This window comes from Mirounga angustirostris, unplaced genomic scaffold (genome assembly GCF_029215605.1).
Source record: "Mirounga angustirostris isolate CCGP_5_RB_7025 unplaced genomic scaffold, mMirAng1.0.hap1 SCAF_17, whole genome shotgun sequence".
In the NCBI taxonomy this organism is placed as follows: Eukaryota; Metazoa; Chordata; class Mammalia; order Carnivora; family Phocidae; genus Mirounga; species Mirounga angustirostris.
In genome coordinates, this window is record NW_026991725.1 from 33,458,271 (window position 1) to 33,485,157 (window position 26,887).

At 48.7% G+C, this 26,887-nt stretch overlaps 1 protein-coding gene across 1 annotated transcript in view; it reads right to left on the reverse strand.

Annotated features, from left to right (window-relative positions):
- Positions 1-26,253, reverse strand: part of WIPI1 (WD repeat domain, phosphoinositide interacting 1) — a 32,947-nt gene extending 6,694 nt beyond the window's left edge. The window contains exons 1-8 of the mRNA XM_045888583.3: positions 26,074-26,253; positions 20,463-20,545; positions 18,944-19,113; positions 13,655-13,751; positions 5,394-5,491; positions 4,954-5,046; positions 3,987-4,057; positions 3,310-3,417 (exon numbers count right to left, since the gene is read on the reverse strand). Coding sequence (XP_045744539.1) covers positions 3,310-3,417; positions 3,987-4,057; positions 4,954-5,046; positions 5,394-5,491; positions 13,655-13,751; positions 18,944-19,113; positions 20,463-20,545; positions 26,074-26,153 — 800 coding nt within the window. The 5' untranslated portion in view covers positions 26,154-26,253. The remainder of the gene's footprint in view (positions 1-3,309; positions 3,418-3,986; positions 4,058-4,953; positions 5,047-5,393; positions 5,492-13,654; positions 13,752-18,943; positions 19,114-20,462; positions 20,546-26,073) is intronic.
- Positions 26,254-26,887: the final 634 nt, after the last annotated feature.

The following is a 26,887-nucleotide window of genomic DNA, read 5'->3' on the forward strand; positions in this document are numbered from 1 at the left end:
CTGAAACCCAGGGCCCCTTTTAGGGGTTCCGCCATTATCTGTGATCCTGAGCATCACGAAGCATACCTGTCCTGCTTGCCCTGGAGCTCTGTGCCAGGGGGTGGCACTTACAAAGATGCATACTGCCTAGGTCTGCGTTCCTGGGGCAGACACGGCACAGGGATATAAAATGTAAGGTGCCATGTGGAGGGTGAAGGTAGGAGCTACTCCAGGGCCACGGAGGAGGGAGAGGTGGATGGAGTTCCTTCACCTCCCAGTTCCCATCTTCCTCTCTGGGAAACTGGGATAACCTCAGTCAGCGAACACATCACCTGGCAGGGCTGCCATGAGCACCAAACAGGTGACCCCCAGCCGAAGGGCTCACATCGTGCCTGGCCCATGGCAGACGCTATTTGATATGACGGTGTCTGCGCTGATTGGGGGTGTTCTGGGGGTGGTGGCCGCGGGGCTGGGCTCTGGAGGCAGGTCCAGCTCAGCTGTGGGGTGTGGTGGGATAGGATGGCAGGAGGGCCCCGCGGAGGCAGAGGCAGGTGAGCAAGGCCTCTGGGAGCCACGGCCAAGCCAGTCTGGCTCAGGTGCCCAAGGCGGGAAGGCCGCACAGCGGGTAAGGTGCACCAAGAAGGGGCCTTGAATGCCAGGCTGGTGGAGCTGGGACTTTATTCCCAGAGCTGAGGGGCAGCGGGTAACAGTTTCGGAGGAGGGAGGGTCAGGTTTAAAGGAACACTTCCAGAAAACTAGCCCACTGAGAAGATACAGGACGGACTGGTAAGAAGAGCCCAGAAGGAGTGAGACATGACCGAGCAGACAGGAGACGTTCAAGACTTGGTTCGGGGCAGCGGCCAGAGGAATGGGGCTGCAGAGGCCAGTGTGAGCCATCGTGGTGGCTTATACCTCATGGACGGCCGAGGGGAAGGTCAAGAGCCACTCGGGGGAGGAAGGGGTTGTTCCCAGCTCTCTGAGATCACTGACGGAAACCGGAGAGCCTGGGCAGGGAAACGAGTTCAAATGTCAACTTCCGGTCTGAAGCCCTAATAATGAACTCAGATGAAGACAGGGCTAAAGCAGTGGCTTGGGGTCCCTCTGTCACGGCGCCTTGGGATTGAAGGGCGTCCTAGCAGCCCAGCTGCCCTCCTGTGCTCCCAACTATCACAACAGCTCCCGAAGAGATCTGGGCTTACGTTTTACAAGCTGTCTGAAAAGTGAAAGAAAAGTCCAGAAAACAGATCAAAGCTCTAGGGAAACCATGCAGGGTTAGAAGAACTACAGGACAAACACTGAGCTCTGGGATGCCCATGAACAAGGGTGGACATTCACGGGGTTCCAGGAAGACTGAGGGAGGAAGCAGCCCCTGGGGTTTTGGACACCAGTGGGGGGATGAGGTTTCCCAAGAAAGAGCATTGCACTGGCCTGTGGAGGGAAGACGGAACCAGGCCTGAAAAATCCTTGGCACTTACTGACTTGGTTGCTGGTGCCCTTGGATGGAGTTTCCGAGGAAGGGGGACAGAAGCCAGGTGTGGGTGTCAGACAGACACACACTAATACATACATAACAGTAGTGGGGTACATGTCGGACCGACCTGCTGTACCGAACACAGAACAGAGGCTGGGCACCATATCTTGAAATGAGGTGGAAAAAGTTTCTTTCTCATAGATATTCTACCACGTTAGGAGGAGAATTCTTTCAGTCACAGAAGAGGGGCCTCTCTTGGCACAATTGTGAAACCCAGTGTGGAAGTTAAGTCCTTGGGACATTTCCTAGATGCCCCTGGAGTTTCTGCTCTGGAGCAGCTCTAGAAGCTTGGCAGGGTGTAAAAACGTGGCACTTCCATGTGGACCCTGGGACTTGCAGATGGGGACGGGCTTTGAGCAACAGGTGGAACTGCTCTGAAGCCCAGCTGCCTCAGGGATGAAACTTCTACTCCTGCCTTCCAGGGCTCTTGTGGGGAGCGGAAGGAAGCAGTGTGTGAAAAGACTCTAAACTACACAATGCTCTATCAATGTACGAGAGTCACTGTCATCGCCAACTCCACCACCTGCCTTCCGTGTATCCCTGAGCTCATCGCTAACCCCTCATGTTTCAATTTCCCATCATGGCACTAAAGAGTCAGGAGACATGGGGCGTCCGAAGCATTTGCTATGCTACCAGAAGCAGGACCTTGACCTTGGGAAGAGGGCTGGCCAAGGTGACACTTCCACAGACAATGACGGTGGGGGGGGGAAGGGGGATCCTTTCCAGTGTGAGATCTCTCCAAGGGTAGGCGTGGGCATGCGCACAGCAGGTAGTTACCACTGGGTTCGAGTGCTCACACGCTACCGTGGATTTCCTAGGAATGGCCCCAGGACTCCATGCCCTGGTCCCTAAAACGTGACGGTGACGAAGGAGCCATCTGGGGTCTGCATCATGTTCTATGGCTCCGATCACCGGAGGCAGCGAGATTATCCAGCGGGGCTTGACCTAATCACAGGGGCCAGGGAAAGCAGAGCGGTCTCTCCAACTGGCCGCAGACCAGGAAGGCAGAAGGCAAAGCTGGAGCGATCCAAAGCACAGGAAGGGATCAGTGCAGCATTGCTGGACTGCAGGCTTCGTGAGCAGGGAAGCGGGTGGCCTCTCGAGCTGAGGGCCACCCCGGATGCGGGGTCCTCACCGGGGCGAGGACCAGAATTCCCACCAGGGACAGGACTGAGTTGGGAAGAGGGCTCTAAGCTCCAGATCAGGCGGGGCTGCCTGGCACCTGGATTTCAGCCCCGTGCCACCCTGGGCAGAGAACTCGGCCGAGCCGTCCTGGACTAGCCAACTGTGACATAATGAACGTGTGCTGCCTTCAGCCATGAAGCCCGTGGCCACTCGGTGTGGCAGCAAGAGGAAAGGAATACCCACAGCGGAAGGCACGCCGCGCTCCGGCCCCAGGCACCGCACTCGGTGGTGGGCGGGGCGGCGGGGATTCGCAGATCACTGTCCCAGCGCTTCGCTGCCCGATTCTTACTGTCCCCTGGGTGCCCGGCACCCCGCTGAGCACTTTAGCTCAAGGAACTCACTCAGTCCTCACGCCCAGCCCAAGATGCATCGCTGATCATTTCGTGCTGAGGTGCAGAAACACTGAGTTACCTGCCTGGGTCTCCTAGCGCGGGGCAGCCGGGGGCAGAGGCAGGGTGTGAACTCGGGGGGGGGGTGGCGCCGGGTTATGTGCTTCCGGGCATGACACCACCCCTTCGGGGAAGACCTAGCCAGGAAGGCCGAGTGCATGGCATTTCCGAGAGCAGAAATCACTTAGGCCGGCCAGTCCGGCCCGCGCGGATTTGACGTCTGACCTGTTAGTGAGGTGCTCCAGCTTGAAGATGTGCACGGTCTCGGTGTTGCTGGAGGCACAGAGGAACTGCGAGTCCATGCTGAACACGAGCGAGCTGATCGTCACGTACCTAGGAGCGCAGCGACGCAGAGACAGACTCGTGAGCCAGGAAGGTGAGGGTGACTGCTCTCCGGTTCAAAACCAGCTGTGTAAGAAAACTCAGTGTGTCCTGGAGAGTCTAGGTCTTCTCAAATCCCCCCGACACTGTGTCATTCATATTTAGAAATTCACGCTGGGAAGATGCGTAAAGGGTCACAGTCTCGGGCGGGGAAGAAACAAGGCACGGCCCCTTCCTGTCATCTTGGACGCTCTCCAGCAGCTCTGTGCACCCGTCCTGCGGCCAACGCTACAGCTGCTAGGGTCCCGGCCCGTCACGCCTGCCGAATTGCTTTTGGATGGTGACTTGCTCGCTCTCTCTCTCTCTCTTCTCCTTTGCTAGCTGCTGCCCTCGCACATCAGCAGGGGGCTCCCGTGCTGAGGTCCTGTGCTAGGAGAGCGGCCGTGTTCTCAGGTCTACTAAGCACCCCGCACGGCGTCTCAGGGAGTTAAGCTCCTCCCTGCCCCCCCCCCGACGGCCACCAGCCGTCCCCTGCGGGACTTGGGCGGCTACCGTAAACGGGTTTCACGGTGAACGCAGACCTTTTCATGCCTCTCCGAAACTCGTAGAGCTTTTGCCCGTCAGGTACAGAGAACACCCGGATGACGGTGCCCTGGAAAAGAGAGCAGGGGGACATTTCATACCATTAATGGCTTCAGACACAGATGTCCCTTCCGAAAGGCGCTTGTTTTATTGGTTCAGAACATCTGTCTCTGATGGGGAAACACCGAGTGTTGGGCACAGAGGCTTTTTTGTGTGTACATTGCCACAGAAGTAATTCTTGGACCGTGTGTGAAACACGGTTTCCCTTTTCCCTCCCCGCCCCAGCCCAAGGCTCTGTGTGTGTGGATGCTCACAATGCTTGTGCTTCCTAGAATATTCAGTCTCAGCCTCTCAAAATACACATTTTTCACGGCATTTGAAATTCAACTCGATCACCTTCCCTGGCCATTCCAGTCGGAAGAGATCAATCTCTCCTGCTAAATAAATAGCACAACATTTTGTTTACACGGTTTATGAAATGCAGCCTCAGGGTGTATCTCGGGAGGCTGTGCGAGCACGAGCACTCTTCTCAATAACACCGCAAGTTTCCCTGTCACATATCTTGTATCTCGCATAGCCTAGGCCTTTTTGTCCGTTGAGTTAATACATATCCATATACACAGCATGCACAGGGCAGAGGTTCCCCTCGGAAATGGATTCCAAGTAGGTCAGGGACTAGCCAGTCCTTGTCCCCAGTCCCAGCTCATCAGATCTTGGGCCCCAAGGGAGCCACCCAGTGGAGCCCTGACAGGAGAGCCCCGACAGCGGAGCCCCGACAGCGGAGTCCCGACAGCGGAGCCCCGACAGGAGAGCCCCGACAGCGGAGCCCCGACAGCGGAGCCCCGACAGGGGAGCCCCGACAGGAGAGCCCCGACAGCGGAGCCCCGACAGCGGAGCCCCAACAGGGGAGCCCCGACAGCAGAGCCCCGACACAGAGCCTGGTGAAGGCAAGGTGAGTGCACTCACTTTTTCAGAGGCGCTCGCGAGTTTGGAGCCTGAGGCATTGAAGGTGATGGCGGCCAGCGTCCCCTCGTGGGCAGCAATCGTGCAGACTGTTTTCTGTTGGTGACAAGGGAAGATGGATACTGATGCTGGGGAAGCGGGAAGATACATTTCCTCTCCCTCCCCTTCCTCTTTTCTTCCGAGATGCCCTCCTTCATCTGCTGGGCTCCCCATGTCTCTCTCTCTCTCTCTCCACCAGGCCATATAAGCTGTATGTCCTTTTCTGGTCTATCTAGATTCTGCCTCCGTTTCTATCCCTCTTCCTGCCCTCGGGAAGGTGACAGCCAGCTGCACGCCCAATGCCGAGTGATGCTGCCTCGGCTCCCCTTGCACACGGCTCGCGGGACTTCCCGCAGCAATCCCGCCCTGCTCTGTGAAGCCGGCCGGGTGAGCTGCCAACTCACCAGGGAGTGTCCATCGTAAAGCACGATCTCGCCTGTAGTCAGGCTTCCAGGATAGGCCACGTACGAATTGGAATGGTTGATTGAGAGGGCACACAGACCTGGCAAAGAATGGACGGCAGATGAAAAGCAGTGTCCCTGGAGAGATCGGGACACTGTTCCTGGAAAGGGCATCAGAAAACAGCGCGGCTCCAGCGCCACCTACTGGCGAGGGGAGGAACGGCTTAGCCCATCTTTCGGTGGATTATTCTCGTGATCAAGGGAATCCCATAAAGTAAATTCACACTTGACACTGGCCGGGTCTTCTCCGCAGCAAAGCAGTCAGAACTCGGAATACGGACATGCTCTTCCTCACGTTTTACCACAGGACTCTGAAACAACATCTATTTCTCTTTCATTACTCTCTAAGGCTATGAGAGAATTTACTCTTCTTGTTAATAAATCTTCCTACTGTGAACTTAGCCTTCCTGCAGGTGACTACCCGCGGCTGGCCAGTAATACCAAGTTGAGAACCCAGGAGGTGGAGGGTGGGGGGAAAGACGTATTTAGAAACTGTCCATTTCTAAGCCAAATGTCTGCCTTGATAAGGGAAATGGGCAGCTCTAGAGACAGAAGTTCATTTGAGGGCTGGATCTTCAGTTAAGATGGATAAGGTCTGCCATTGAAACAAACTAAAGAAAGAGGACATTTTGGATTTAAGGTGCTTTGACAATATTCTGGAAGAGTAAACAGCCAATCACACCACTGAACCGACATAAATCATTTTTGTTTATAAGGAGACTCAAGTGGGGGGGGGAGGAGTTCTAAAAGTATTTAAGTAAAGGATTTTCACAGCAATGGTCTGGATTAATAGTAGAGATGTGTGTGTGAGAGACAGAAGTGCATTCAAGGAATTGTTAGAACGAAAAGCATTATCAGAATAAGAACTTTGAGATTAGGCAAGAGAGACATCTTCTTAAATGAAAAAAGCAATTGACATCTTTGTTACAAGTTAGTGTATATGTACACACACACACACACACACACCCGTTTTTAAAGTAGGCTCCGTGCCCAGTGTACAGCCTAATTCGGGGCTTGAACTCACGACCCTGAGATCAAGATCTGAGCGGAAACCAAGAGTCGGACACTTAGCTGACTGAGCCACCCAGGCGCCCCACAAGTTAGTCTATTAAACGGGTTTCTTATGCAAGTATAAGAAAAACTTGACATCAGGCTAAAATGTACCCAACCTAATCTGCCAGCGGGAGGAGCAGAGAAGAAAATCCAACATTGAGAACTGAAACCAAGGTCCTCCTTCCCACTCCCTGGCTTTGATGAGGACAAAGCCAGGGCTGTGCTCTTACAACCTGCCACACGGAACTATGGGAGGAAAGTGACTAAGCACAGAGCCCTCACCTGCATGCTCTGGCATCCTGTAACCCCTGCCTGCACAGGATCCCTCTCAGCCCCAGCCTTAGGGAGAGAGTCAAGAATCTCACATCTTCCCAGTTTTGCTCTGGGAACCTCAATTCCCCATCTCATCTGGGCTCCTTGCAATCCAAGTGCAATTTCAAGAGCAGCTAGCAGGCGGAAGGCATTCTGGTCTTGTGAAACAGAAGGGAAGAGCAGGGGAGGTTGGGTTGGCTTGCCTGGTGGGTTCCCATAGGGCTGCATAGCAGAAGAGATGGCGAGACTGGACGTGGCAACTGGGGAAGGACTTGAGGACCACACCAAAGAGTTAAGACCTTACAAATGCAGTGGGTACGCGCTGGAGGTTTCTGAGCAGGTAGGTTTAAAAAAAGCAGTGTTAATCAAAACCACAATGAGGTACCACTTCACACCCACTAGGATGGCGATAATCAAAAAGACAGATAATTGGAACCCTCCTACGCTGCTGCTGGGAATGTAACACGGGGCAGTGCTTTGGAAAGCAGTCTGGCAGTTCCTGAAAAGGTTAAACACAGAGGTATCATATAAGCCCCAAATTCTACTTCTATATATACCCAGGAGAAATTAAAACACCAGCCACATAAAAAGCAGTATCATTCATAAGAGTCAAAAAGTAGAAACAACCTAAACATCTATCAGCTGATGAATATGGGTAAATAATGTCCTTATGATGGAATACTATTAGACATAGAATACATGCTCTAACATGGAAGTGAAAGAAGCCTGATACAAAAGACTACATATTATATGATTCCCTTATATGTAATATCCAGAATAGGTCAATCTAGAGAGATGTAAAGTAGATTAGAGTTACCTGGGGCTGGGGACACGGGGTGGGGGGTGGTTAAGAGCTATGGGGTTTCTTTTTGGGGTGATGAAAAGGTTCTAAATTGATTGTGGTAATGGTTACACAACTCTATGAATATACTAAAAGCTATTGAATGGTGGACAGATCATATGGCATGTGAATTATAGCTCAACAAAGCTGTTAAGAAAAAAAAAAAAAAGGGTTTTAAGAATATCTCCTTGGCAGAGTTGGGCTGAGGACACAGAGTCAAGATCCAGGTCTGCCATCCACTGTAGGACTCTGGCTGGGTTATTTGTGGCCTTTTGAGGCTCACCTGTTTATTATCCATGACATGAGGGGGCTACCTACAGTGATCTTTCCAGCTTTAACATTCTAAGATGCCAAATCTTCATTTACTTACATCCTCCTTCTGAAAATATCAAGGCCCATCTTTGGGGCAGGGAGAACTAGGAGATCTTTACTAACTTCCAGTTGCCCTGTAGTTTGTTTGTTTTAATTTAACTGACACAGACAACACGATATTAGTTTCCGATGCATGACATAATGATCGGGTATTTGTCTATACTGTATCTCGAGGGAGTGACAGTCTAGTGAGTCTAAGTAACATCCATCACCATACACAGTCATGAAATTTTTGTTCTCGTGATGAAAGCTCTTCAAGACTTATTCCCTTATCAACTTTCAAATATGCAATACAGTATTATTAACTATAGCCACCATGCTGGGCATTACATCCACATGACTTATTTATTTTATAACTGGAAGTTTGTAACTTTGGACCCTCTTCATCCATTTCACATCCCCCCCACCCAACTCCCCACCCCTGGCAACCACCAGTCTGTTCTTTGTACCCTTTTTTTTTAAAGATTCCACATTTAAGTGAAATTATCCAGTATTTGCGGCATTTGTCTTTCTTTGTCTGACTTACCCCACTTAGCATAATGCCCTCAAGGTCCCAAATGGCAAGATTTCCTTTTTTTTTTTTTAAATGCCTGCATAACATTCCACTGTACATACGTATATGCCACATTTTCTTTACCCATTCATCCAGTGGACAGGGTCCTTCCATGTCTTGGCTGTTCTAAATAGTGCTGCCACGAACATGGGGGCACAGGTTATCTTTCCGGGGTACTGTTTTCATTTCCTTTGGATAAACATCCAGAAGTGGAATTGCTGGGTCACGCGGTAGTTCTGTTCTTAATTTTTTGAGGAACCTCCGTCCTGTTTTCTGCAGTGGCTGCACCAGTTTGCATTCTCACCCACAGCGCACGAGCGTTCTCTTTCCTCCACGTCCTCGCCGGCACTTTGGATCTCTGTCTTCTTTTTTTTAAGTTTTTTATTGTTATGTTAATCACCAGACATTACATCATTAGTTTTTGATGTAGTGTTCAATGATTCATTGTTTGTGCATAACACCCAGTGCTCCGTGCAGAACATGTCCTCTTTAATACCCATCACCAGGCTAACCCATCCTCCCACCCCCTTCCCCTCTAGAACCCTCAGTTTGTTTTTCAGAGTCCATCGTCTCTCATGGTTCGTCTCCCCCTCCGATTCCCCTCCTTCATTCTTCCCCTCCTGCTATCTTTTTTTTTTTCTTAACATGTATTGCATTATTTGTTTCAGAGGTACAGATCTGAGATTCAACAGTCTTGCACAATTCACAGCGCTCACCATAGCACATACTCTCCCCAGTGTCTATCACCCAGCCACCCCATCCCGCCCACCCCCCACCACTCCAGCAACCCTCAGTTTGTTTCCTGAGATTAAGAATTCCTCATATCAGTGAGGTCATATGATACATATGATACATGTCTTTCTCTGATTGACTTATTTTGCTCAGCATAACACCCTCCAGTTCCATCCACGTCGTTGCAAATGGCAAGATCTCATTCCTTTTGATGGCTGCATAATATTCCATTGTATATATATACCACATCTTCTTTATCCATTCATCTGTCGATGGACATCTTGGCTCTTTCCACAGTTTGGCTATTGTGGACATTGCTGCTATAAACGTTGGGGTGCACGTACCCCTTTGGATCCCTATATTTGTATCTTTGGGGTAAATACCCAGTAGTGCAATTGCTGGGTCATAGGGTAGCTCTATTTTCAACTTTTTGAGGAACCTCCATACTGTTTTCCATGGATCTCTGTCTTCTTGATAATAGCCAATCTGACACGTGTGAGGTGATCTTCCAAGTTTTTTTTGTTAGAGTGTAGATATCCCAGAAGGGAAGAAAAGCTTAAACTTTTCGAACCTTCTGCAGTGTCTAACAGAGAGGGGGATGATACTAGACTCTAACAGGGAAAGGATGATGCAGCGCAGGCGGACTCTGGCACGTAACCACTTACCTGAGAGCTTCACCTCCAGGCTTGCACTTCGGCCAATCCACCTGAATTTAGCCAAGGGATCCTGCACACCAACCTTCTCGGACTTAATGAAGGTCCCCAGAAATGACATAATGAGTTCCTTCGATTTCCTATGGTCCAATTCTCAGACAAATCCAACCAGCTACAAGAATGCATTTTTGTTCCTTCTGGAAGCCCCCGAGAAAAGCATCAAGAGCTTGCTTCAGGCTTGGATATTACGATTCTACCCGTCTTCTGTTTCCATGACAGGTGTCACACAAAGCCTTCCTCAGGAAGGAAATAAGCCTTTGTCTCTGATATCATTTTATAACAGAAAAGTCATAGTGTAAAAGATTTGCAGAGTCCAAAAAATATAAAGTAAGAGGAAAAAAAAAGCACTCGTTATTCTAAAATCCAGAGGCTCTTCACTGTTCTCAATATTTGAGCATATTTTCTTCCAGTCTTTTTTCTATAGAGGAATCAGGTTTTTGAAATGGCTTTTGGATTTTAGAGTTGACACACATTCTCATAAATCACTGCCAGCTGTAACTTCCCTGAAATTGTTTGGCTGTAATTCTTCTGCAGTTGGAACAGAAGTGCCTGTTATCAGTGCAAGAACCAACGGGAGCACCGGCTGGAATCAGAAGGAAGTCCTATGATTTTAAATCATCCCCACGTTGGTATTTATAGTGTGACTTGACAAACTTAAAGCGAGTTAACAGTGATTTATACATTGCAGTTCCCCCTGGGTTGATTAACGTCTCGGAAGATGCTTTCCAATTTTCAAAAACAGAAAGAAATCTCTGTATTTGCAAGTGTTCTAGGCGACTGCAAACGAGAGCCATTTAGCCCACCTGTACTGCCCTTTTCAGAGAGAGCCCTGGCTGGGGAATGAACTGCTACTTCGTTCTGTTACACGCACTGCTGGGTGGTATAGACGGCTCCCTCGGTATTCTGCAGAAGGTCGCGAGATTATGGCACAGCCGAGGTCTGCAGTTGGCTGAACTTGTGTGGAGATCTCACCCTCACTGCTCAGCACGCAGACTGCTGTGCTCGCAGGAAATTAACTTCGAGGCCCGTCCGGCCAAACCCTTTAAAGGAAACAGCGGGAATGGCCGCGACCCAGACACAAGGAAGGAAATGTACAACCGCAGTAGATACCGGGTGCGAAGTCGTGGTAGAGCTCTGTGTGTATCATTTATTTATAATTCACTAGGTTACAATCCGCTCAGCATCAATGTGCTCCAGCCAGTTGGACAAGGGGACTCTGTTCCCCTTGTGTACCCATGAAGCCCTGATCAAATCAAGAGCCCAAGTTTCTGTCTTATGTTTTTGTTTAGAAAGAAAATGAGAGGATGGGAACAAATAAAGGAGACTCTTGGTCTCTGAAAATTTTACATTCCTGGGTTTGACAGCTCCGAGTCCGCTGAGCGAGGAACTGGTCATGTCCCGGCAAGTGTAACTTTAACCACGGTCAGGCTGCCCTCCAGGCAGGGGCTGGGCTAGGGAGTGAGCCTAACCTTTGCTCTCCCGGGGCTGCTCGCTGCCTGCCTTCAGTTAATCCTCCCCAAAGTAACTCTGTGGGATGACCATTATCATCTCTCTTTTACTGGAGAACAAAGGGAGCTCAGTGGACGTTGAGATGATAATTATAAATTTCAGGATTCGAAAAAGTCTCGGCTATCTCTCCAAACAACATCAAAGGTGTCAGAGACATATTTTGGTCTTTCAGCCCACCTGTGGTCTTTCAGAAGGAAATGCTAGCTCTGTCCTTGAATCCATTCAAACGTTTATCTGAGACGGAGAAAACACCTCCCACCGTTTCTAATTTTTCTCGAGATAAAATTATTCCTTTACAAATAATACCCGTTCTCTCTAAAATACAAAGGCCCACCCTTTCAAACCTTTTTTTCTCCCTGTTTAAACTGCAAAGAAAGAGGCAACCAGTGACTCTTCTGAGCTAAGGAAAACAGCTCCATTTGCTAGAAATTAAGAGTAGATGGGGAGAAACGGCTTTTCACGGGAGGAAGGGGCCCAGTCCCGCAGGTAGGCAGAGCTGTCTCGTGGGGTGATCATGTGGCGGCAGAAGCAAGGGAAGACGACCGCAGCGCTAACACACAGGCCCCTCCACTGGACAGGGTCCTGACTATGCCGACTCCTATCTTCCCAGAGAACTGGAGAACCGAGAGAGCTTCCAGCTTCCTGGCCACCTGGATGGTCCCTTGCCCAAATCCATCAAGGCCCAGCTCAGGTCCACACCTGCTGTGAGTTCCGCTTCGAGTGGGCAGCACCTCTCCTGCCTGCCCTAGCAGAAGACCACATCTTCCTTTCAGCTGTCTGCACCCCACAGTCCCACCCTGGGTCCTGGCCCTGCAAAGTGCCTGTCTCCGGGGACTGGTGTGGCCAGATCCTGGGTCCCTGCGGGCTGCACTCCCTAGCTGCACCCGACAGCGCCCTCTGTCGGCCGGGGCACATAGTGCATCTTCAGAACCGCACCTTTGCAAACCAGTTCAACCTCATTCCTAGAACAAAAACCTGACCATCCGCAGCTCCTTCACTTACCATCCTCCATTTCATGAAATACGCTTTAAAGTCATCTCAGAGAATTTTCTAATGGCCTCAATGGCTTTGATCTTTGAAAATATATTATTTCGTGGCTGAAATTGTAAAGCACTGAGGTCGACACCAAAGAGGGTCTCTATATAATTGCGATTTATTATACAGACATAAGAGAGAAGAGGGGAGGAAAGCAGGAATAGGAGATTTTACTGCATGGCGGGCTGGCCACTTTCACAAACACAAGCTCTTGTAATTCGCAGCTGATCCTGCGAGACGGGTATTCCCACCCCATTTTACAGGTAAAAAAATCTGAGGCCCAAAGAGCCTCGGTGACTTGGGTTGGGCCATACAGACCTTGAAATTCAATGAAAGTCAAAGAATTAGGAAACTGCCATAAATGGAAGCAGTCACTTACCGATACTGAACTGGAATTCGATTCACAGCTATTAACCCGAATCCCTGGACACAGCAATCGCTCTATACTGTGATGACCCCCCACCCTCCCACACAACCAAGCTTCTTCCTCATTTACTGCTCGCTTAGTGAGCTCATACCCATCATCTGCTCTTTCAATCTACCAAATCCGATCTGTTCCCATTCTCACACGCGGGACTGGTTCAATAGTGTTGCATCCGAGGGATTTAGTGAAGACCAGTATCCTGGCACATCACCCAAGGAGAGAGGTTTCTTTGTAACTTCAAAAAACACATTCTTCGGAGCCTTTCTCCTACTCTGCCGACACACCAAGTCAAAACCTGCTTCTAATTATTACACCTACTCTGTACTGAACCACCACCAAAAATAATTAGGGGTAAACACCTTTTGATATCAGATGCACGAAGTTGCCTACGCCTACCTTCAGCACCTCGACACATCTGCAGACAATGGGTCCCCGAAGAAAGGGGTTTCTCGAAGGCTGCAGTCCTGAAGGATGCACAGCCCAACAGAAGTGGCATCTGACGCCATAAGGACAAACCTCCAAGGTAAGCACCACTGAGACGCAAAACCCATACAAATACTGCTTCGGGTTTTCGGTCGAGGGGGGAGCCCAGCCTGCGAAAGGAGCAGCTGGGTATGAGATTTGGGGGTGGGGGGCATGTCCCCTGACTTTGAAGCTCACCTGTTGGGTTTGCAGGAGTATCCAGGATGGTCTTCAGCAGCTTCATGTCTTTGATGTTGTGAATGTAAATGGCCTCCTCCAGGCACACCAGCAGCCTCTGTAATAGAAATCACTCATCTGTCCCGTGAGCCCTAACTTGCTTCCAAGCCTAAAGGTGGAAGAATTCTGGTGATTTGAGTTGAAGATTACGTTCAGGTATGCACAAGTGCGCACGTACACACACGTCAGCCACCTGAGTAGAAGCATAAAATACAAGATCTTAAAAATTTTCATTTAGAAATTGAGATTTTTGGCGGGGCGGGGGGGGGGGGGCGCTCCTGGGTGGCTCAGTTGGTTAAGCATCTGCCTTCGGCTCAGGTCATGATCCGGGGTTCCTGGGATCGAGCCTGGTGTTGGACTCCCTGCTCAGTGGGGAGTCTCCTCCTCCCTCTTCCTCTGCCCCTCCCCGTCCCCACTCGTGCGCACGCATGCCCCTGCGCTTTCTCTCAAATGGATAAATGAGACCTTAAAAAAAAAAAAGAAATTGAGATTTTGTGTGTGTGTGGTACTTTCCCCTCTTTAGAACAGGGACTCCTGAACACTTCCTGATCAGACTCCCTTTGCCATTTAGGACAATTTTGGGTAACCTCTTTGGTTCCTATTTCCATCAGACAGGCTCCCTTTCAATGTTCATAATGATGTCTCTGTCTTACACAGACATGGGTTTCTTTACTCCCTCCGTACCACCAATCTTAGGTTCTACTCCCTCCCAAGAATTGCCAACTTTACCTTCCTTCCACTCAACTCTCCAGACCCACTTCCGCATACTCTCTCCAGCCCTGGTAAAGGGAATTGGAAAGCCCTTCTGCCCTCATGTGCACCCCCAGCCCCAGGGCACCCTCCCCCCTCCCCTGTGATCTTCCCAGTGACCCCCCCACCCCCACCCCACACCAGGCCCAGCTTCTTTCCCTCTCCAGTGCAGGGAGGCCCTTCTCTTCCTTTTCAAATGAGGCTTGCCAGGTGCAGAGCTGCTTCCCAATGGCCATGCTCTCTACCAAGTGGAAACAGCCCACGGAGTGGATGTTGGGTGTGCAAATGAACGGAACGCATAGCTCAGTACAAGTGCGGATGCTGGGTGCCGGGGAGGGGCTGTCAGGAAGGACTTTTTGGTTGGGCGGCTCTTTCCTCACCCCGAGCAGCTGCCCACAGCCCCTGCACAAGCCTGACTCGGCTTCCTCTAAGTTAGTGGTTCTCAGGCTTTGATGAGCCAGCCGAGCACCTGAGGGGCAAGGCCTAGCCTCTCCCTGGAAATTCTGGTTTGGGAGGTTTGAAACAAGTACCCCAGGTCATTATACACCTGAGTTTGAGGGCCTCTGTTCTCAGGCCAGAACCTTTTATCCCAAAAGACAACACTCGGAAAGGAAGGCACCTAAAAATGCTACAAAAACCCTGGTAGGCTCTCCTCCAGGGAAAAGCCTGCCCTACTGTTTTCCCAGGATGACTTCTCATAGCTCAGAAAAATGGAGACCATCACTTTTACCGAGCAGAAAAAGAAAATGTAAATGCCTTCCTCAATGTTAATTAAGGCTCTGTGGTCACAGGTCTGGCTGCCGAGGGGTAAAAAAAAAAATTCTAATAGGGTCTCAAGATTGATGGCAAACATTAGCGTTTTTCTGTGAAACATATTCCCCGTTTTATCTGATCACTTTGTCTTTTGCTAGCACTTTTTATGGTTTGGACTCTAGTACTCTATGCTTACGTTCTTAGGTTTCTGATATCCTCCTATGTCCCCACACCCAATCCCCAGGACACTGGGTCCTCAGCGTATGCCTCCTGTAGGAACAGCCTCTACACCAGCTCACCCCATCTGTCTGCCTCTGTCCCACCAGCTGTTACAGCACCAGCTGCCGTACGGCCCGGTCGGTGAATTTCAGGTCACCCCTGCTGGCCATGGACAAGACTTAACTAGGAGGGAAACAGAGAATACAGAGAGGGGGAGCGAGGAGACACCATGTCTCAAGTTCACGTGCAAGCACGCTTCTAGGGCCAGCATGACCCTGGAAACTGCTCTTTAGCAACCAGTTTTCAATCCTAGCAGAACCCTGGGTGGGCCTTCAACTCCGCTCGGTCCTGGTCACCTTGGTCCTCATCAACTCCGCTAGGATTTAGAAGTAATAACTCCTTTTAGTGATTATAAAAATACGGATAGCATCTGCCCTCGAGCACCCCAGATTTAGCTGTAGCTCCAGAGGCTTCAATCCAGTGAATGTTCATCTGGATAACCAGGACCCCTCAGATCAGATGGTCGGAGCACTGTCAAAGTTTACATATGGAAATATATCTGGTGTGTCGTCTTCATTCCTCAATACATTTCCTCAATTAAGGACAAGGGGCATAACATTAACTGAGAGTGAAAAATACCATAATTACTAAATGTCTTCCTTTCTATATATTTAGAAGAAAATAGGGATGCTCTCTCCTCAAAACGCCCTACACAAGTCTTTGATGGTTTCCTGTTGTTTTTAAAAAAGGAACCCCACAGCGGGCAGGACGCGCGGCTCTCACTCCCATTCATTTCCTGCAGGGGGCGGCAGAGCCCGGGCATCAGGGACCCCGGCGCGGCAGGGGGGCTGCAGCAGGTGCCCAACCCCAAAGCTGCCAAGGCCCGAGCCTTGGACGTTCTAAGAAAAGCAAACCCCAAACACGTTCCAGACCTGTTTCAAATCATCTTCTTAGGAGAAGAAACGCTAAGGAGGAGAGAGGTGTCTGAACAGGTTCCAATGAACTTGGCCATTGGCAGCTGAGTAGCGCTAGGAGCACTGATGTTCTAAGGAGCTGGGGGAGGAGAACTGCAAAAGTCATGGATGTTATACTGAGGACAGGGTGGCATGGAAAGGCTAGCAGACTCAGACCCTTGAGTAATCCTTTGTCCCCTTTGGTAATGAAAATGTCAGAGAGCAAGAAAGAGAGAAATGAGAGAAATAAATTCTTTAGACACTATTTGAGGGTTCTGATTTTTATAGGACTTTGGCCTAAACAATCTTTTTCCTCAAAAGATTTTTTAAATTTTATTTATTTGAGAGAGAGAGAGATAGAGAGAGAGAGCACATGAGCAGGGGGAAGGGCAGAGGGAGGAGAGAGGGAGAAGCAGACTCCTCACTGAGCAGGGAGCCTGTCGTGGGGCTGGATCCCAGGATCCTGAGATCATGACCTGAGCAGAAGTCAGACACTTAACCAACTGAGCCATCCAGGCGCCCCTGGCTAGAACAATCTTAAAAAGATAATCACGTGCCAAAAACAGAGATTCAATTTTCATATATCGGCTATCACTGGACGCAAAAATAAAAAGTTTTGCAATGAAATTTAACGTGCTACCAACAGATTTCAGAGAGAGCCCTTGAGCCAAGAATTGGGCTTAAAAACCTTCAAGTCAAAAACTCTCAAATGCCTTTCCCTCCCTGGCTAAGAGCCTGGATTTATTTCCTTCTTTACTCCTGCTCCTTACTTAAATATCCCTACATCCTACTTCTCAGGCTCTTTTCTACCACACTGCTTTATATAGACGTAAGTGGGTATCCAATCAAAGTAGTCGACCAGCTCAAAGAAACAATCTCTTCCTTCTCATAAACTGAAGGAGCACTTTGTCTCATTTGTTAAAAAAATTATTCGCATTTAATAGTTTAGGTAAGAAGATAGAAAACATTGTCCTTGATGAATGCAATGACCTCCACCATCCTGGGAATTTTAATTGAATAGAAAGACCTGCACGGGGGCGCCTGGGTGGCTCAGTTGGTTAAGCCACTGCCTTCGGCTCAGGTCATGATCCTGGGGTCCCGGGATCGAGTCCCGCATCGGGCTCCCTGCTCGGTGGAGTCTGCTTCTCCCTCTGACCCTCCTCACTCTCATGTGCTCTCTCTCAAATAAATAAATAAAATCTTAAAAAAAAAAAAAAAGAAAGACCTGCACGGTCATATAAAGAATCTATCTGTTTGTTTACTTATTTAACAGGCACTCGGGAAACAGATATTCACTGAGCACTTTTTCCCCCAGGCACTGCCTTTCCTACCAGGCCACAGTAGTGAACACAACAGATACGGTGCCTGCCCTTATAGGATTTAAAATCTAATGATTTAAGGGGAACTCTGCTAATATCCCCAAATATTTATTTAAGGAGAATTTTTTTTTTAAAGAATTTATTTATTTGATGGAGAGAGACACAGCGAGAGAGGGAACACAAGCAGGGGGAGTGGGAGAGGGAGAAGCAGGCTTCCCACCGAGCAGGGAGCCCGATGCAGGGCTCGATCCCAGGACCCTGGGACCATGACCTGAGCCGAAGGCAGACGCTTAAGGACTGAGCCACCCAGGCGCCCCTATTTAAGGAGAATTTCTATTTTTAAAGAGAATATATTGTGTATTTGAGATAAGAGTAATCCTTCCTGGGGCGCCTGGGTGGCTCGGTTGGTTAAGTGTCTGCCTTTGGCCCAGGTCATGATCCCAGGACCCTGGGATTGAGCCCTGCATTGGGCTCCCTCTCCCTGCCGCTCCCCTTGCTTGGGCTCTCTCTCTGTGGAAGGACGGAAGGAAAAGAAAGAACGAAAGAAAGAACGAAAGAAAGAACGAAAGAAAGAAAGAAAGAAAGAAAGAATGAAAGAAAGAAAGAAAGAAAGAAAGAAAGAAAGAAAGAAAGAAAGAAAGAAAGAAAGAAAGAAAGATAGATCTTCAAACCAACCAACCAACCACTACAAGTAAGATCTATAACAGTGAGCTGGGGGAAAGAAAGGTGGGAGCAAGATCCTGGGCACCTGGATCACTGGGAAAGCTCAAAGACAGAGCAAGAGAAGGGCAGTTTTACAACTGCCTTCAGAGCTAGCCTGGGGCGGGGGGGGGGCACACTCATCCTCAGGGGCTTCATTCTGAGAAGCGTTACTGCCTGTCTGCAGTGGATGCCACCATCCAGGGCCCAAACCAGAGAGAGATGTTCTTCTGCGTTCAGTGCCCACGAAGTAGCTCACGGGACGGTGTCAGAGCCAGATTTCCACGCAGCCTGTGTCCAGTGGAAGAGGGTTCACTGCACCAGGGGCCAATGCTCAAGAAGGGACGCGAGGCAGAAGGACCAGGGAGGACACATCACTGAAACTGGTGGCCGGAGTAAGCTCACCATGTCCCTGTGATAGTAGGCCCAACCGAGTCTTAAAATCCCTTTTAGAATCGGATGTGTGGTTTAGAAACATTCATCTCTAAAGATACTCATCTTCTTTATCTTGCCCATAGAGCAGAAGCCTTGCAACCCGAGAGATCTCCCCCACGTACCTGCCGGTTCAGCCTTATGGACAAGATGTTGCTGGAATAGCTGTAATTACAGATCTCCGTGCCTTTCTTGAAGTGATAGACGTTCATCTGCCGTGGCTTCGTGTGACTGACCACCACTACCAGGCTGCTGGAGAAAAGGCGCTCCACGATGTAGACATCTGGGATCTCGGCTGGGAAGGGAAGCAGCCCGAGGCCACACAGATTTCAGCCCCCCTGCAGTTAGCCAACGGCCTCGGGGTCTAGCTACTGGACACCCTCCGTTACAACGATTTCCTTCCTCCCACCATGAAGCTTTATATGCCTCCCAAGGTAACAATTCCAAAGCCCTTTCCAACACCTAAAGAAAATGTCAGAGACCAGAACCCAAAGTCAGGTCTTCCCAGAGCTTCCCCGGATGCCCTCTGTGAAGTAGATCAGCCCTTGGGCACCACTGTTTGCTCGGGGAAACATTTTTGGGAGGTTTAGACAATCTCAATCTACCCTTTTTCCATGAGAGGTTTCAAAGGTGTGTCTACTCTGGAGAACCTCTGCTTTCAGAATTCTGGTCCCTGTTGCCGAGAGGTACTATGGGTATGGCCATGGGGGGGGGGGGGCAGCAACCTAATTAAATTGTAACCCCTCCTCATTTTGTGCTCCCTCGCCCTCTCTGCAATCCCTTTCTTGTGGAAGACAATCTGGACATCTGTGTCATGACCAGGGAAGTACTTCCGTACTCAGGAAGAAGGTAAATAAGTAAGCCTCCCGAGCGCCCATAGGTAGACACCTCAGTGTTTTTCTGAGAACATTCTTTTTGTATGCGTGCCTTCCTTGTGTGTAGGCAGGTCCCATAGGGAGTGACATAGGACAGATACAGAGCGAAGTATTCACGAAAATGGTGTAATAAAAATAATATCTTACAAATATATTAGGGACCCAAGGTATTTATTTACCAAACCACGTTCTTCCCAGGAAATCTAAAGATTGTGTATTCCTCACTATTACGATGGCATAAATTATTACTTACCCTGAGAAAATAAGAGAGTCACATTTCTAAGCTGCATTTTTTTTTGTGATATTCACCAGAAGTAGTTCAACATCTTCAGTATGAACCATGCAAATGGGATCATATTGCTTTATTAAAACAAGGAAAATACTTCCATGACTGAATGAATGTTAGCAATATTCTACAGTGCCAATATAATGGCGAAAAAAAAAGTCATAAGTGACCTTCTTTGACAATTATAAAAACTGATCGCTGGGCATAAAAGTATATGAACAAGTGCCAACAATACAGTTTCAAACCAAGGATTTCTTAATATAAAAAGAAAATGTTACCTAAGATATTGCCAAATCTAAGGGCTTACTTGTGGGTTGTTTTTTTTTAAACCAAGTGGAGGCAATGATTTATATTTAAACCTGAAAAATACTGACTCCTTCAGTTTGACAGTTAAGGGAGAAAAATGCAGACAGCTCAGGAGCACCACAGATTAAAGTCTAGAGGGAGGATTTGGTGTCCCTGAGATCTCACACACACACTTACTGCTTCCATGGACTTGGTCCAGTTGCTCCACAGAACTCAAAGAAAACAGCTTATAACCGGCTTTGGTTCCAATTGCTAGGGATCTGTGGAAGATAATGACAGCATGGGAATGACAAGAGATACTGTACTCCAGCCACAGAGCGGCCCAAGACAGACATTCCCTTTCCTCCCAGGCTCATAGGGGACAGACAAACATCCATCCTCAGGTATTTCGGTATTTGATAACTATCTAAATAGTTGTCAGGTGAGCAGGTACATTAAAAGGGAAAAGGGCAAAGACAACCACAGACTCAGATGGGTAAGAGATCTGAAACTCATCAAAAGAAGTGTCAAACCTACCAGCGACTCTGCTTTCCCAACTGGGCAGAAATAGGAAAAATGGAATGCTTAAGAGTATTCATCCTGGAGCTACTCCCAACACAATGAGGGGTCTTCTGGTTGTTTGAGAGGTACTTTACCAAGAGGTAAATTTTCTATTTCCTGGTTTTGTTTTGTTTCGCTTAAAAAATAAATACACTATCATAGTAGGCATAGTCATTAGTAAGTACAATTTATGGATGCATCCTTTTATCGCTTTCCATGAAAACATCCCAGATACTTTATACCAGTAGCTCTCATCCCCAGATGTACATTAAATTTACTTGGGAAGCTTTTAAAAAATACTGATGATTATTTACTCCTCCTCCTCCAACCCTGAGCTTTTTAATCAGATGCTTTCTTTCCTTCTTTCTTTCTTTCTTTTTCTTTCTCTCCCACCCCCATCTCTCTCTCTTTCTCTTCCTCTATTTTTCTTTTTCTTTTTTTAGTTCAAGTACTCCCATGTGCAGTCAGGGTTGAGAACTCTGCTTTATACCATGTTCCACAAAGCTAGTATCACAACCAACCAACAAAACAAAAACTAAACACTCATCTGGAACAATATGGGCTAAAAAACAAAACAAAACAAAAAAACTTGTTTTCTTATTTTTTCACTTTCAACCAATAGATAAAGACAGAGTGTAAACCCAGGCTTCCTTGGCTTTAGGATGAAAGCAAAGGAGTCAATTTTGTTCAGCAGCTGGGATCCCCATCCAGCTCTCTCCTGCTTTGCCCTCAATACTTCAGTGATGAGCAAAATCTCACCCAGAGCACACTCAGAATAAGCAGTCTGACCTTGAGCACTTCCACCCTAGGAAATTGGGATGTCAGAACTGAAGTGGACCTTAAAATAGTCCTAAGTGGGGGCGCCTGGGTGGCTCAGTCCTTAAGCGTCTGCCTTAGGCTCAGGTCATGATCCCAGGGTCCTGGGATCGAGCCCTGCATCGGGCTCCCTGCTCGGCAGGAAGCCTGCTTCTCCCTCTCCCACTCCCCCTGCTTGTGTTCCTTCTCTTGTTTGTCTCTCTCTGTCAGATAAATAAATAAAATCTAAAAAAAAAAAAAAAAGTCCTAAGTGGACCTAAAAATTAGCCCAGCTTCCTCATTTAAAGCAAATATTGGCAAAGATGATATTTGTTCTTCACAGGTAAGCATATACGAATATTAGCAGTTTACTGGGGCAAGCCTGGATGGCCAAGGCTCTTGTTTCATTAGCCTAAAAATAAAAAAGAGGATGTCACATGATTTTCCCTGGAATTGTTTTTTTCCTACCCAAACATTTGTTCTTCCCTGGGACATAGGGATAGGAGACTTTGGTCAACTTTTAACCAGGAGGGAGATGCTTTTGTTTCCCAGCCCTCCAACCTGCGGGGGGCGGGGGGCAAAGTGGTGTGCTAGACATTTGCACGAGAGCAGCAGCGTGCCCAGAACTGGGGTCTGGCACCCAGAACCTCAGCATTAATGGTGACAAACAGCAACTGGAGAGGCAAGCCAGCAGCATCTTAAAACTTCAAAAAACAGCTACAGGCAAAAGAATGAAACTGGACTACTATCTGATACTCAAATACAAGTGTAAACTCAAAATGGATTAAAGACTTCAGTGTAAGACCCGAAGCCATAAAACTCCTAGAAGAAAACACAGGCCATAAGCTCCTTGACATGGGTCTCAGAGATGTTTTTTGGATGTGACTCCAAAGGCAAGGGAAACAAAAGCAAAAATAAACAAATAGGATTACATCAAACTAAAAAGCTTCTGCACAGCAAAGGAAACCATCAGGAAAATGAAAAAACAACCCACTGAATGGGAGAAAATATCCGCAACAAAGGGTTAATATCCAAAATATATAAGTTCATTTAACAACAAAAAAAGCCCCAACCTGATTAAAAAATGGAAGAGTATCTGAATTGACATTTTTCCAAAGAAGACATACAGATAACCAACAGGCGCATGAAAAGACGCTCAACATCACTAATCATCAGGGAAATGGAGACCAAAACCACAATGAGATATTACCTTATACCTGTAAGAATGGCTATTACCAAAAAGATAAGAAATAACAAGTGTTGGCGAGGATGTGGAGAAAGGGGAACCCTCTTACACTGTTGGTGGGAATGCAAGCTGGTGCAGCCACTCTGGAAAACAGTATGGAGGTTCCTCAAACTTAAAAATATAACTACCCTATGATCCAGCAATTCCACTTCTGGGTATCTTTCTGAAGGAAAAATCAAAATACTAATTCAAAGAGATATATGCACCCCTATGTTCATTGCCGCATTATTTACATAGCCGAGATATGGAAACAACCTAAGTGTCCATCAATGGATGATTGGATAAAGACACGCGCACGTGCGCCCACACACACATACTTCTCAGCCATAAAAAGAATGAAATCATGCCATTTGCAGCAACATGGATGAGAGCATTATGCTAAATAAGTCAGACAGAGAAAGACAAATACCACATGATTTCACTTATATGTGGAATCTAAGAAAAACAAAATGGACAGAAGAAAACAAAACCCAGACTCATAGTTACAGAGAATAGATTGGTGGTTGCCAGATGGGAAGGGTATTGGCGGGGGGGGGGGGGGGGGGGGGACAAAATTGGTGAAGGAGATCAGGAAGTACAAACTTCCAGTTATAAAATAAATATATCATGGGGGCTAATGTATAGCATGGGAAATACAGTAGCTAATACTGCATTAATTTTGTAAGTTAACAGATGTTTAGTAGACTGATTGTGGTGACCATTTCCCAGTGTATACAAATGTTGAATCACAATAGGTCATACACGTGAAACTAATATAATACTGTATGTCAGTTATACCTCAACTTTAAAAACCTCCTTTTTATTCCTATGATTCAAAAAAAGTGTTTTAAAATACACTCCATAGAGATTGCTGGTTTTAAACGTTCTTCACATGGACTTTTTCACATAAATACAGATGCATTTAGTAGCAAACTGAGGTTTCTAAAGCTTGCAAGTAAGGGGAAAAAAGGTAACTAGGGTCTTGTGATATGAACCAAAAGATTTTTGGCAATTTAAAATAATTTTCAAACATAAGCCCTGCTCCTAGAATGGAAGAATTTTGTACATGAGAAAATGGCAGTGTGATTACTATCATGTTTTAAATGATTGATCAATGGCCACAAAAGATGCCGAATCAAGGAATTCAAACTACAACCTTATTTTATTCATAGGGCCTTCCTGCAGGAAAAAAAAACCTCTCATCACCTCTCACAGGAATAGGGCTTGGGACAAATACATACTGCCAATCAAATGAAAACATGTACCCAAAGTGTCTAGCACAGTGCCGAACGGGAAGTCTGATCGAAGAAGTTTAGTTGTAATACTGGATTCCAAACTCAGCCTGCACTTAGAGAAAAAGACACACTGATACCCCTAAATGCATTCGTAAGGGTCTTGACTTATTTTAAAATCCAATGTCATACCCTCTCTGGCTCAAAGCAACTGACTGTGACAAAAACTTTTATTTATAGGTGAGACAGAGCTGTCCAGCAGAACCTTCATCCAAGAAAACAGAACTGACAGTAGAGACAAGGAAATTAACTTTCCAGGCACCCAACAGCTTTGAAAATAACATTCTTACCCAAGTGCTATAGAAAGCTGGGACTCAGCTAGAGTAAAAAATCACCAACTCTTTAAAAAAAATCTAATAAACAATGTTACAAAGCAGAATTTAGAACATTTACTTCCAGTAAGCAAACTGACTCCCCTCCTTGTCCTGTGTTCAGTTGGGAAAGAAAACCTTCTGGCATTTATTTCAACAGCCATTCTCTCTTGCAAAATGCTACTTACAAAACGTCAGAATTTTATTTACACCATCATTTCTATAAACTGCAGGTCTCAACCAATCAGCTGATCTTAAAAACAGTTCAGTGAGTTACAAACACCTTTAAAAGAAGGGATCACACATAGCAGGGGTAAACACTATTTAATGAATCACTTTCCAGGGATATTCTATGTATGTGGGTATTACGGGATGTTGTAATATGTATTTCTTATTGTCGATTGTGGTTAAAAAAAAAAAAAAAAAGCTTCAAAGTCACTCATCTAACCAAGCTGTCCAGCTATCCGATTACCCGATTACACAGTTTTTTCGAACAAAGGCATATTGTTCGGCATAGGGTGTTTTTAAACAGAAATACAAAGGGAATGAAAGCCAGAGTTACTTATGGTACAGCATGGCCTTAATTACACCACTGAATGTTCAATATTAGCACAGCCTCGTCACAGGCAGCCAAAGCACAAGCCTGAAGCAGGCTCCAAACAAGGAACACAACAGAAACTGGTACAGCAGGAAGTGGGAAACTGGAAAGCGGTCATCGCTGCTTGATGCTCTGGGTGCACATTCCAAAGAGATTATTCCATATGGTCCCCAGGACTGGCGTCTAACAACTCTATGAAAAGAGGGAAGGAAACAGGCGTTTGCTTCGAAGGGACTGAATCCTTGAGATGTCTGCAATACAGTTCTGCAACTCACTCTCTGGCCAAAGTCCAAATGTGCACATCGAAGTGAAACATTAAAAATCCGCTCAAAAAGCAACTGGAGCTCGTGCTTCTCAGAGAAGGCAGCCTGGGCCCGGGAAAGGGCTCTCGGACTCGGAGAAGGAGATGCTGCCTGGCCGAGGGGGGCTACGGGAAAACTGAGAGGGGTGGAAAGGTTTCTGACACCCCGAGCCGGCAGGCGAGATGCCCTGGGCTGGGCTCGGACAGGGCCTGGCCTGGCCACAGGGATAGGCTGCCTCTTTGTCCCAGGCCCTGCCCAGATGCCACGTTGAGATGCTCAAGGACAAATGGGAAAGTTTTTCCTGGATTCCCATCTTCCTGGGCCCCAACAACCGCGCCTTGGGTCAACTCGCAACTTCCCCCCTCCCCTCCCCTCTCCTTTGTTTTGGCTTCTCCTCCTCCCTCCCCAGACCCCCACTCCGGTCGCTAACCTCTGCCCCCACTGGATTCCGTCGCCTTCTCCCGCCCCGCTGCGCCCGCGAACTCCCGCCCTTCTTGCTCGGCCGGCCGCTCCTGGCCCTCGGCCCGCGGCGGGGGTGGGGGCGCTCGAACACCCACCGGGGGAGGGGGAGCCCCCCGCCCCCCAGACCGAGCCTGTCCGGGGCCGCCCGGGCCGGGCCGCCGACGCCCTCTTGGGGCGTAGGCCCATGCCTGTCCGGCTACAGGTTGCCGACCCGACAAGACCCCTGGTCGCGACTTCCCTCCCCCCCCAACCCAGCTGCTTACGTGCAGTCCTGGTTGAAAGAGAAGCAGCTGAGCGCCGCCTCGACCCCGCCCGGGGGGCCATCCGCCGCCTCGGCCTCCATCGGGGACTCGACCCGGGGAAGCCGCAGCTCCGAGCCGGCGACAGCCACCTCAGCAGCCCGCTGGCGCCGGCTCGGCGGGCCGGGTCGCCGGCCCCCTTTCGCTCCTGGCCCCGCCCCGTCCCTGCTTCGCTCCGCCCGCCCAGGCCCGGCCGGGCCCCTCCTGCGGGTCCTAGCCAAACCTAAGCCCCTGAGGGGGCGGGGGCCCCACCCCCGGCCGCCATTGGCTACGAGTCCACGCCCACGGCGCCCCCTGGGCCAATTGACGACAGCTGCGGGAGGAACTGCCCCGGTGGCGCCCCGCCCCCAGTTCGGCGAGACGGCTCGCCATTGGGCGAAGGCGCGTGACGCAAGGCTGCAGGCCACGTGGTGGTGTTGTCATTGCCAGACGCTGCGAAGCGGGAGATGGCGAGAAGGAGTGCAGCTCAGGCGCGACCTGTTGGCCTCCGGGCATCTGCGGTGGGGCTGCGGCGGGGGCGGCGGGGGCGGCGGGGGCGGCGGGCGGACGCGCTCGGTCCCACCCCGCCCAAACCCCGGTCACGAGTAGCTCTCTATTAAACTTACAGAGGTTAGTAGAGAGCGTGAGACGCCAAAGCCCCGCCCTTCTGTAGAGTCTTCAAGCTGCTTAGAGAAAAGTTTCTAAAATGAGACGCTAAAGCCGGACAGATCTGAAGTTATCTTACCGATTTCCCTGCCGTGGAGAGCTCTTCCTACATGCCAAGAACTGTCTTAACTGT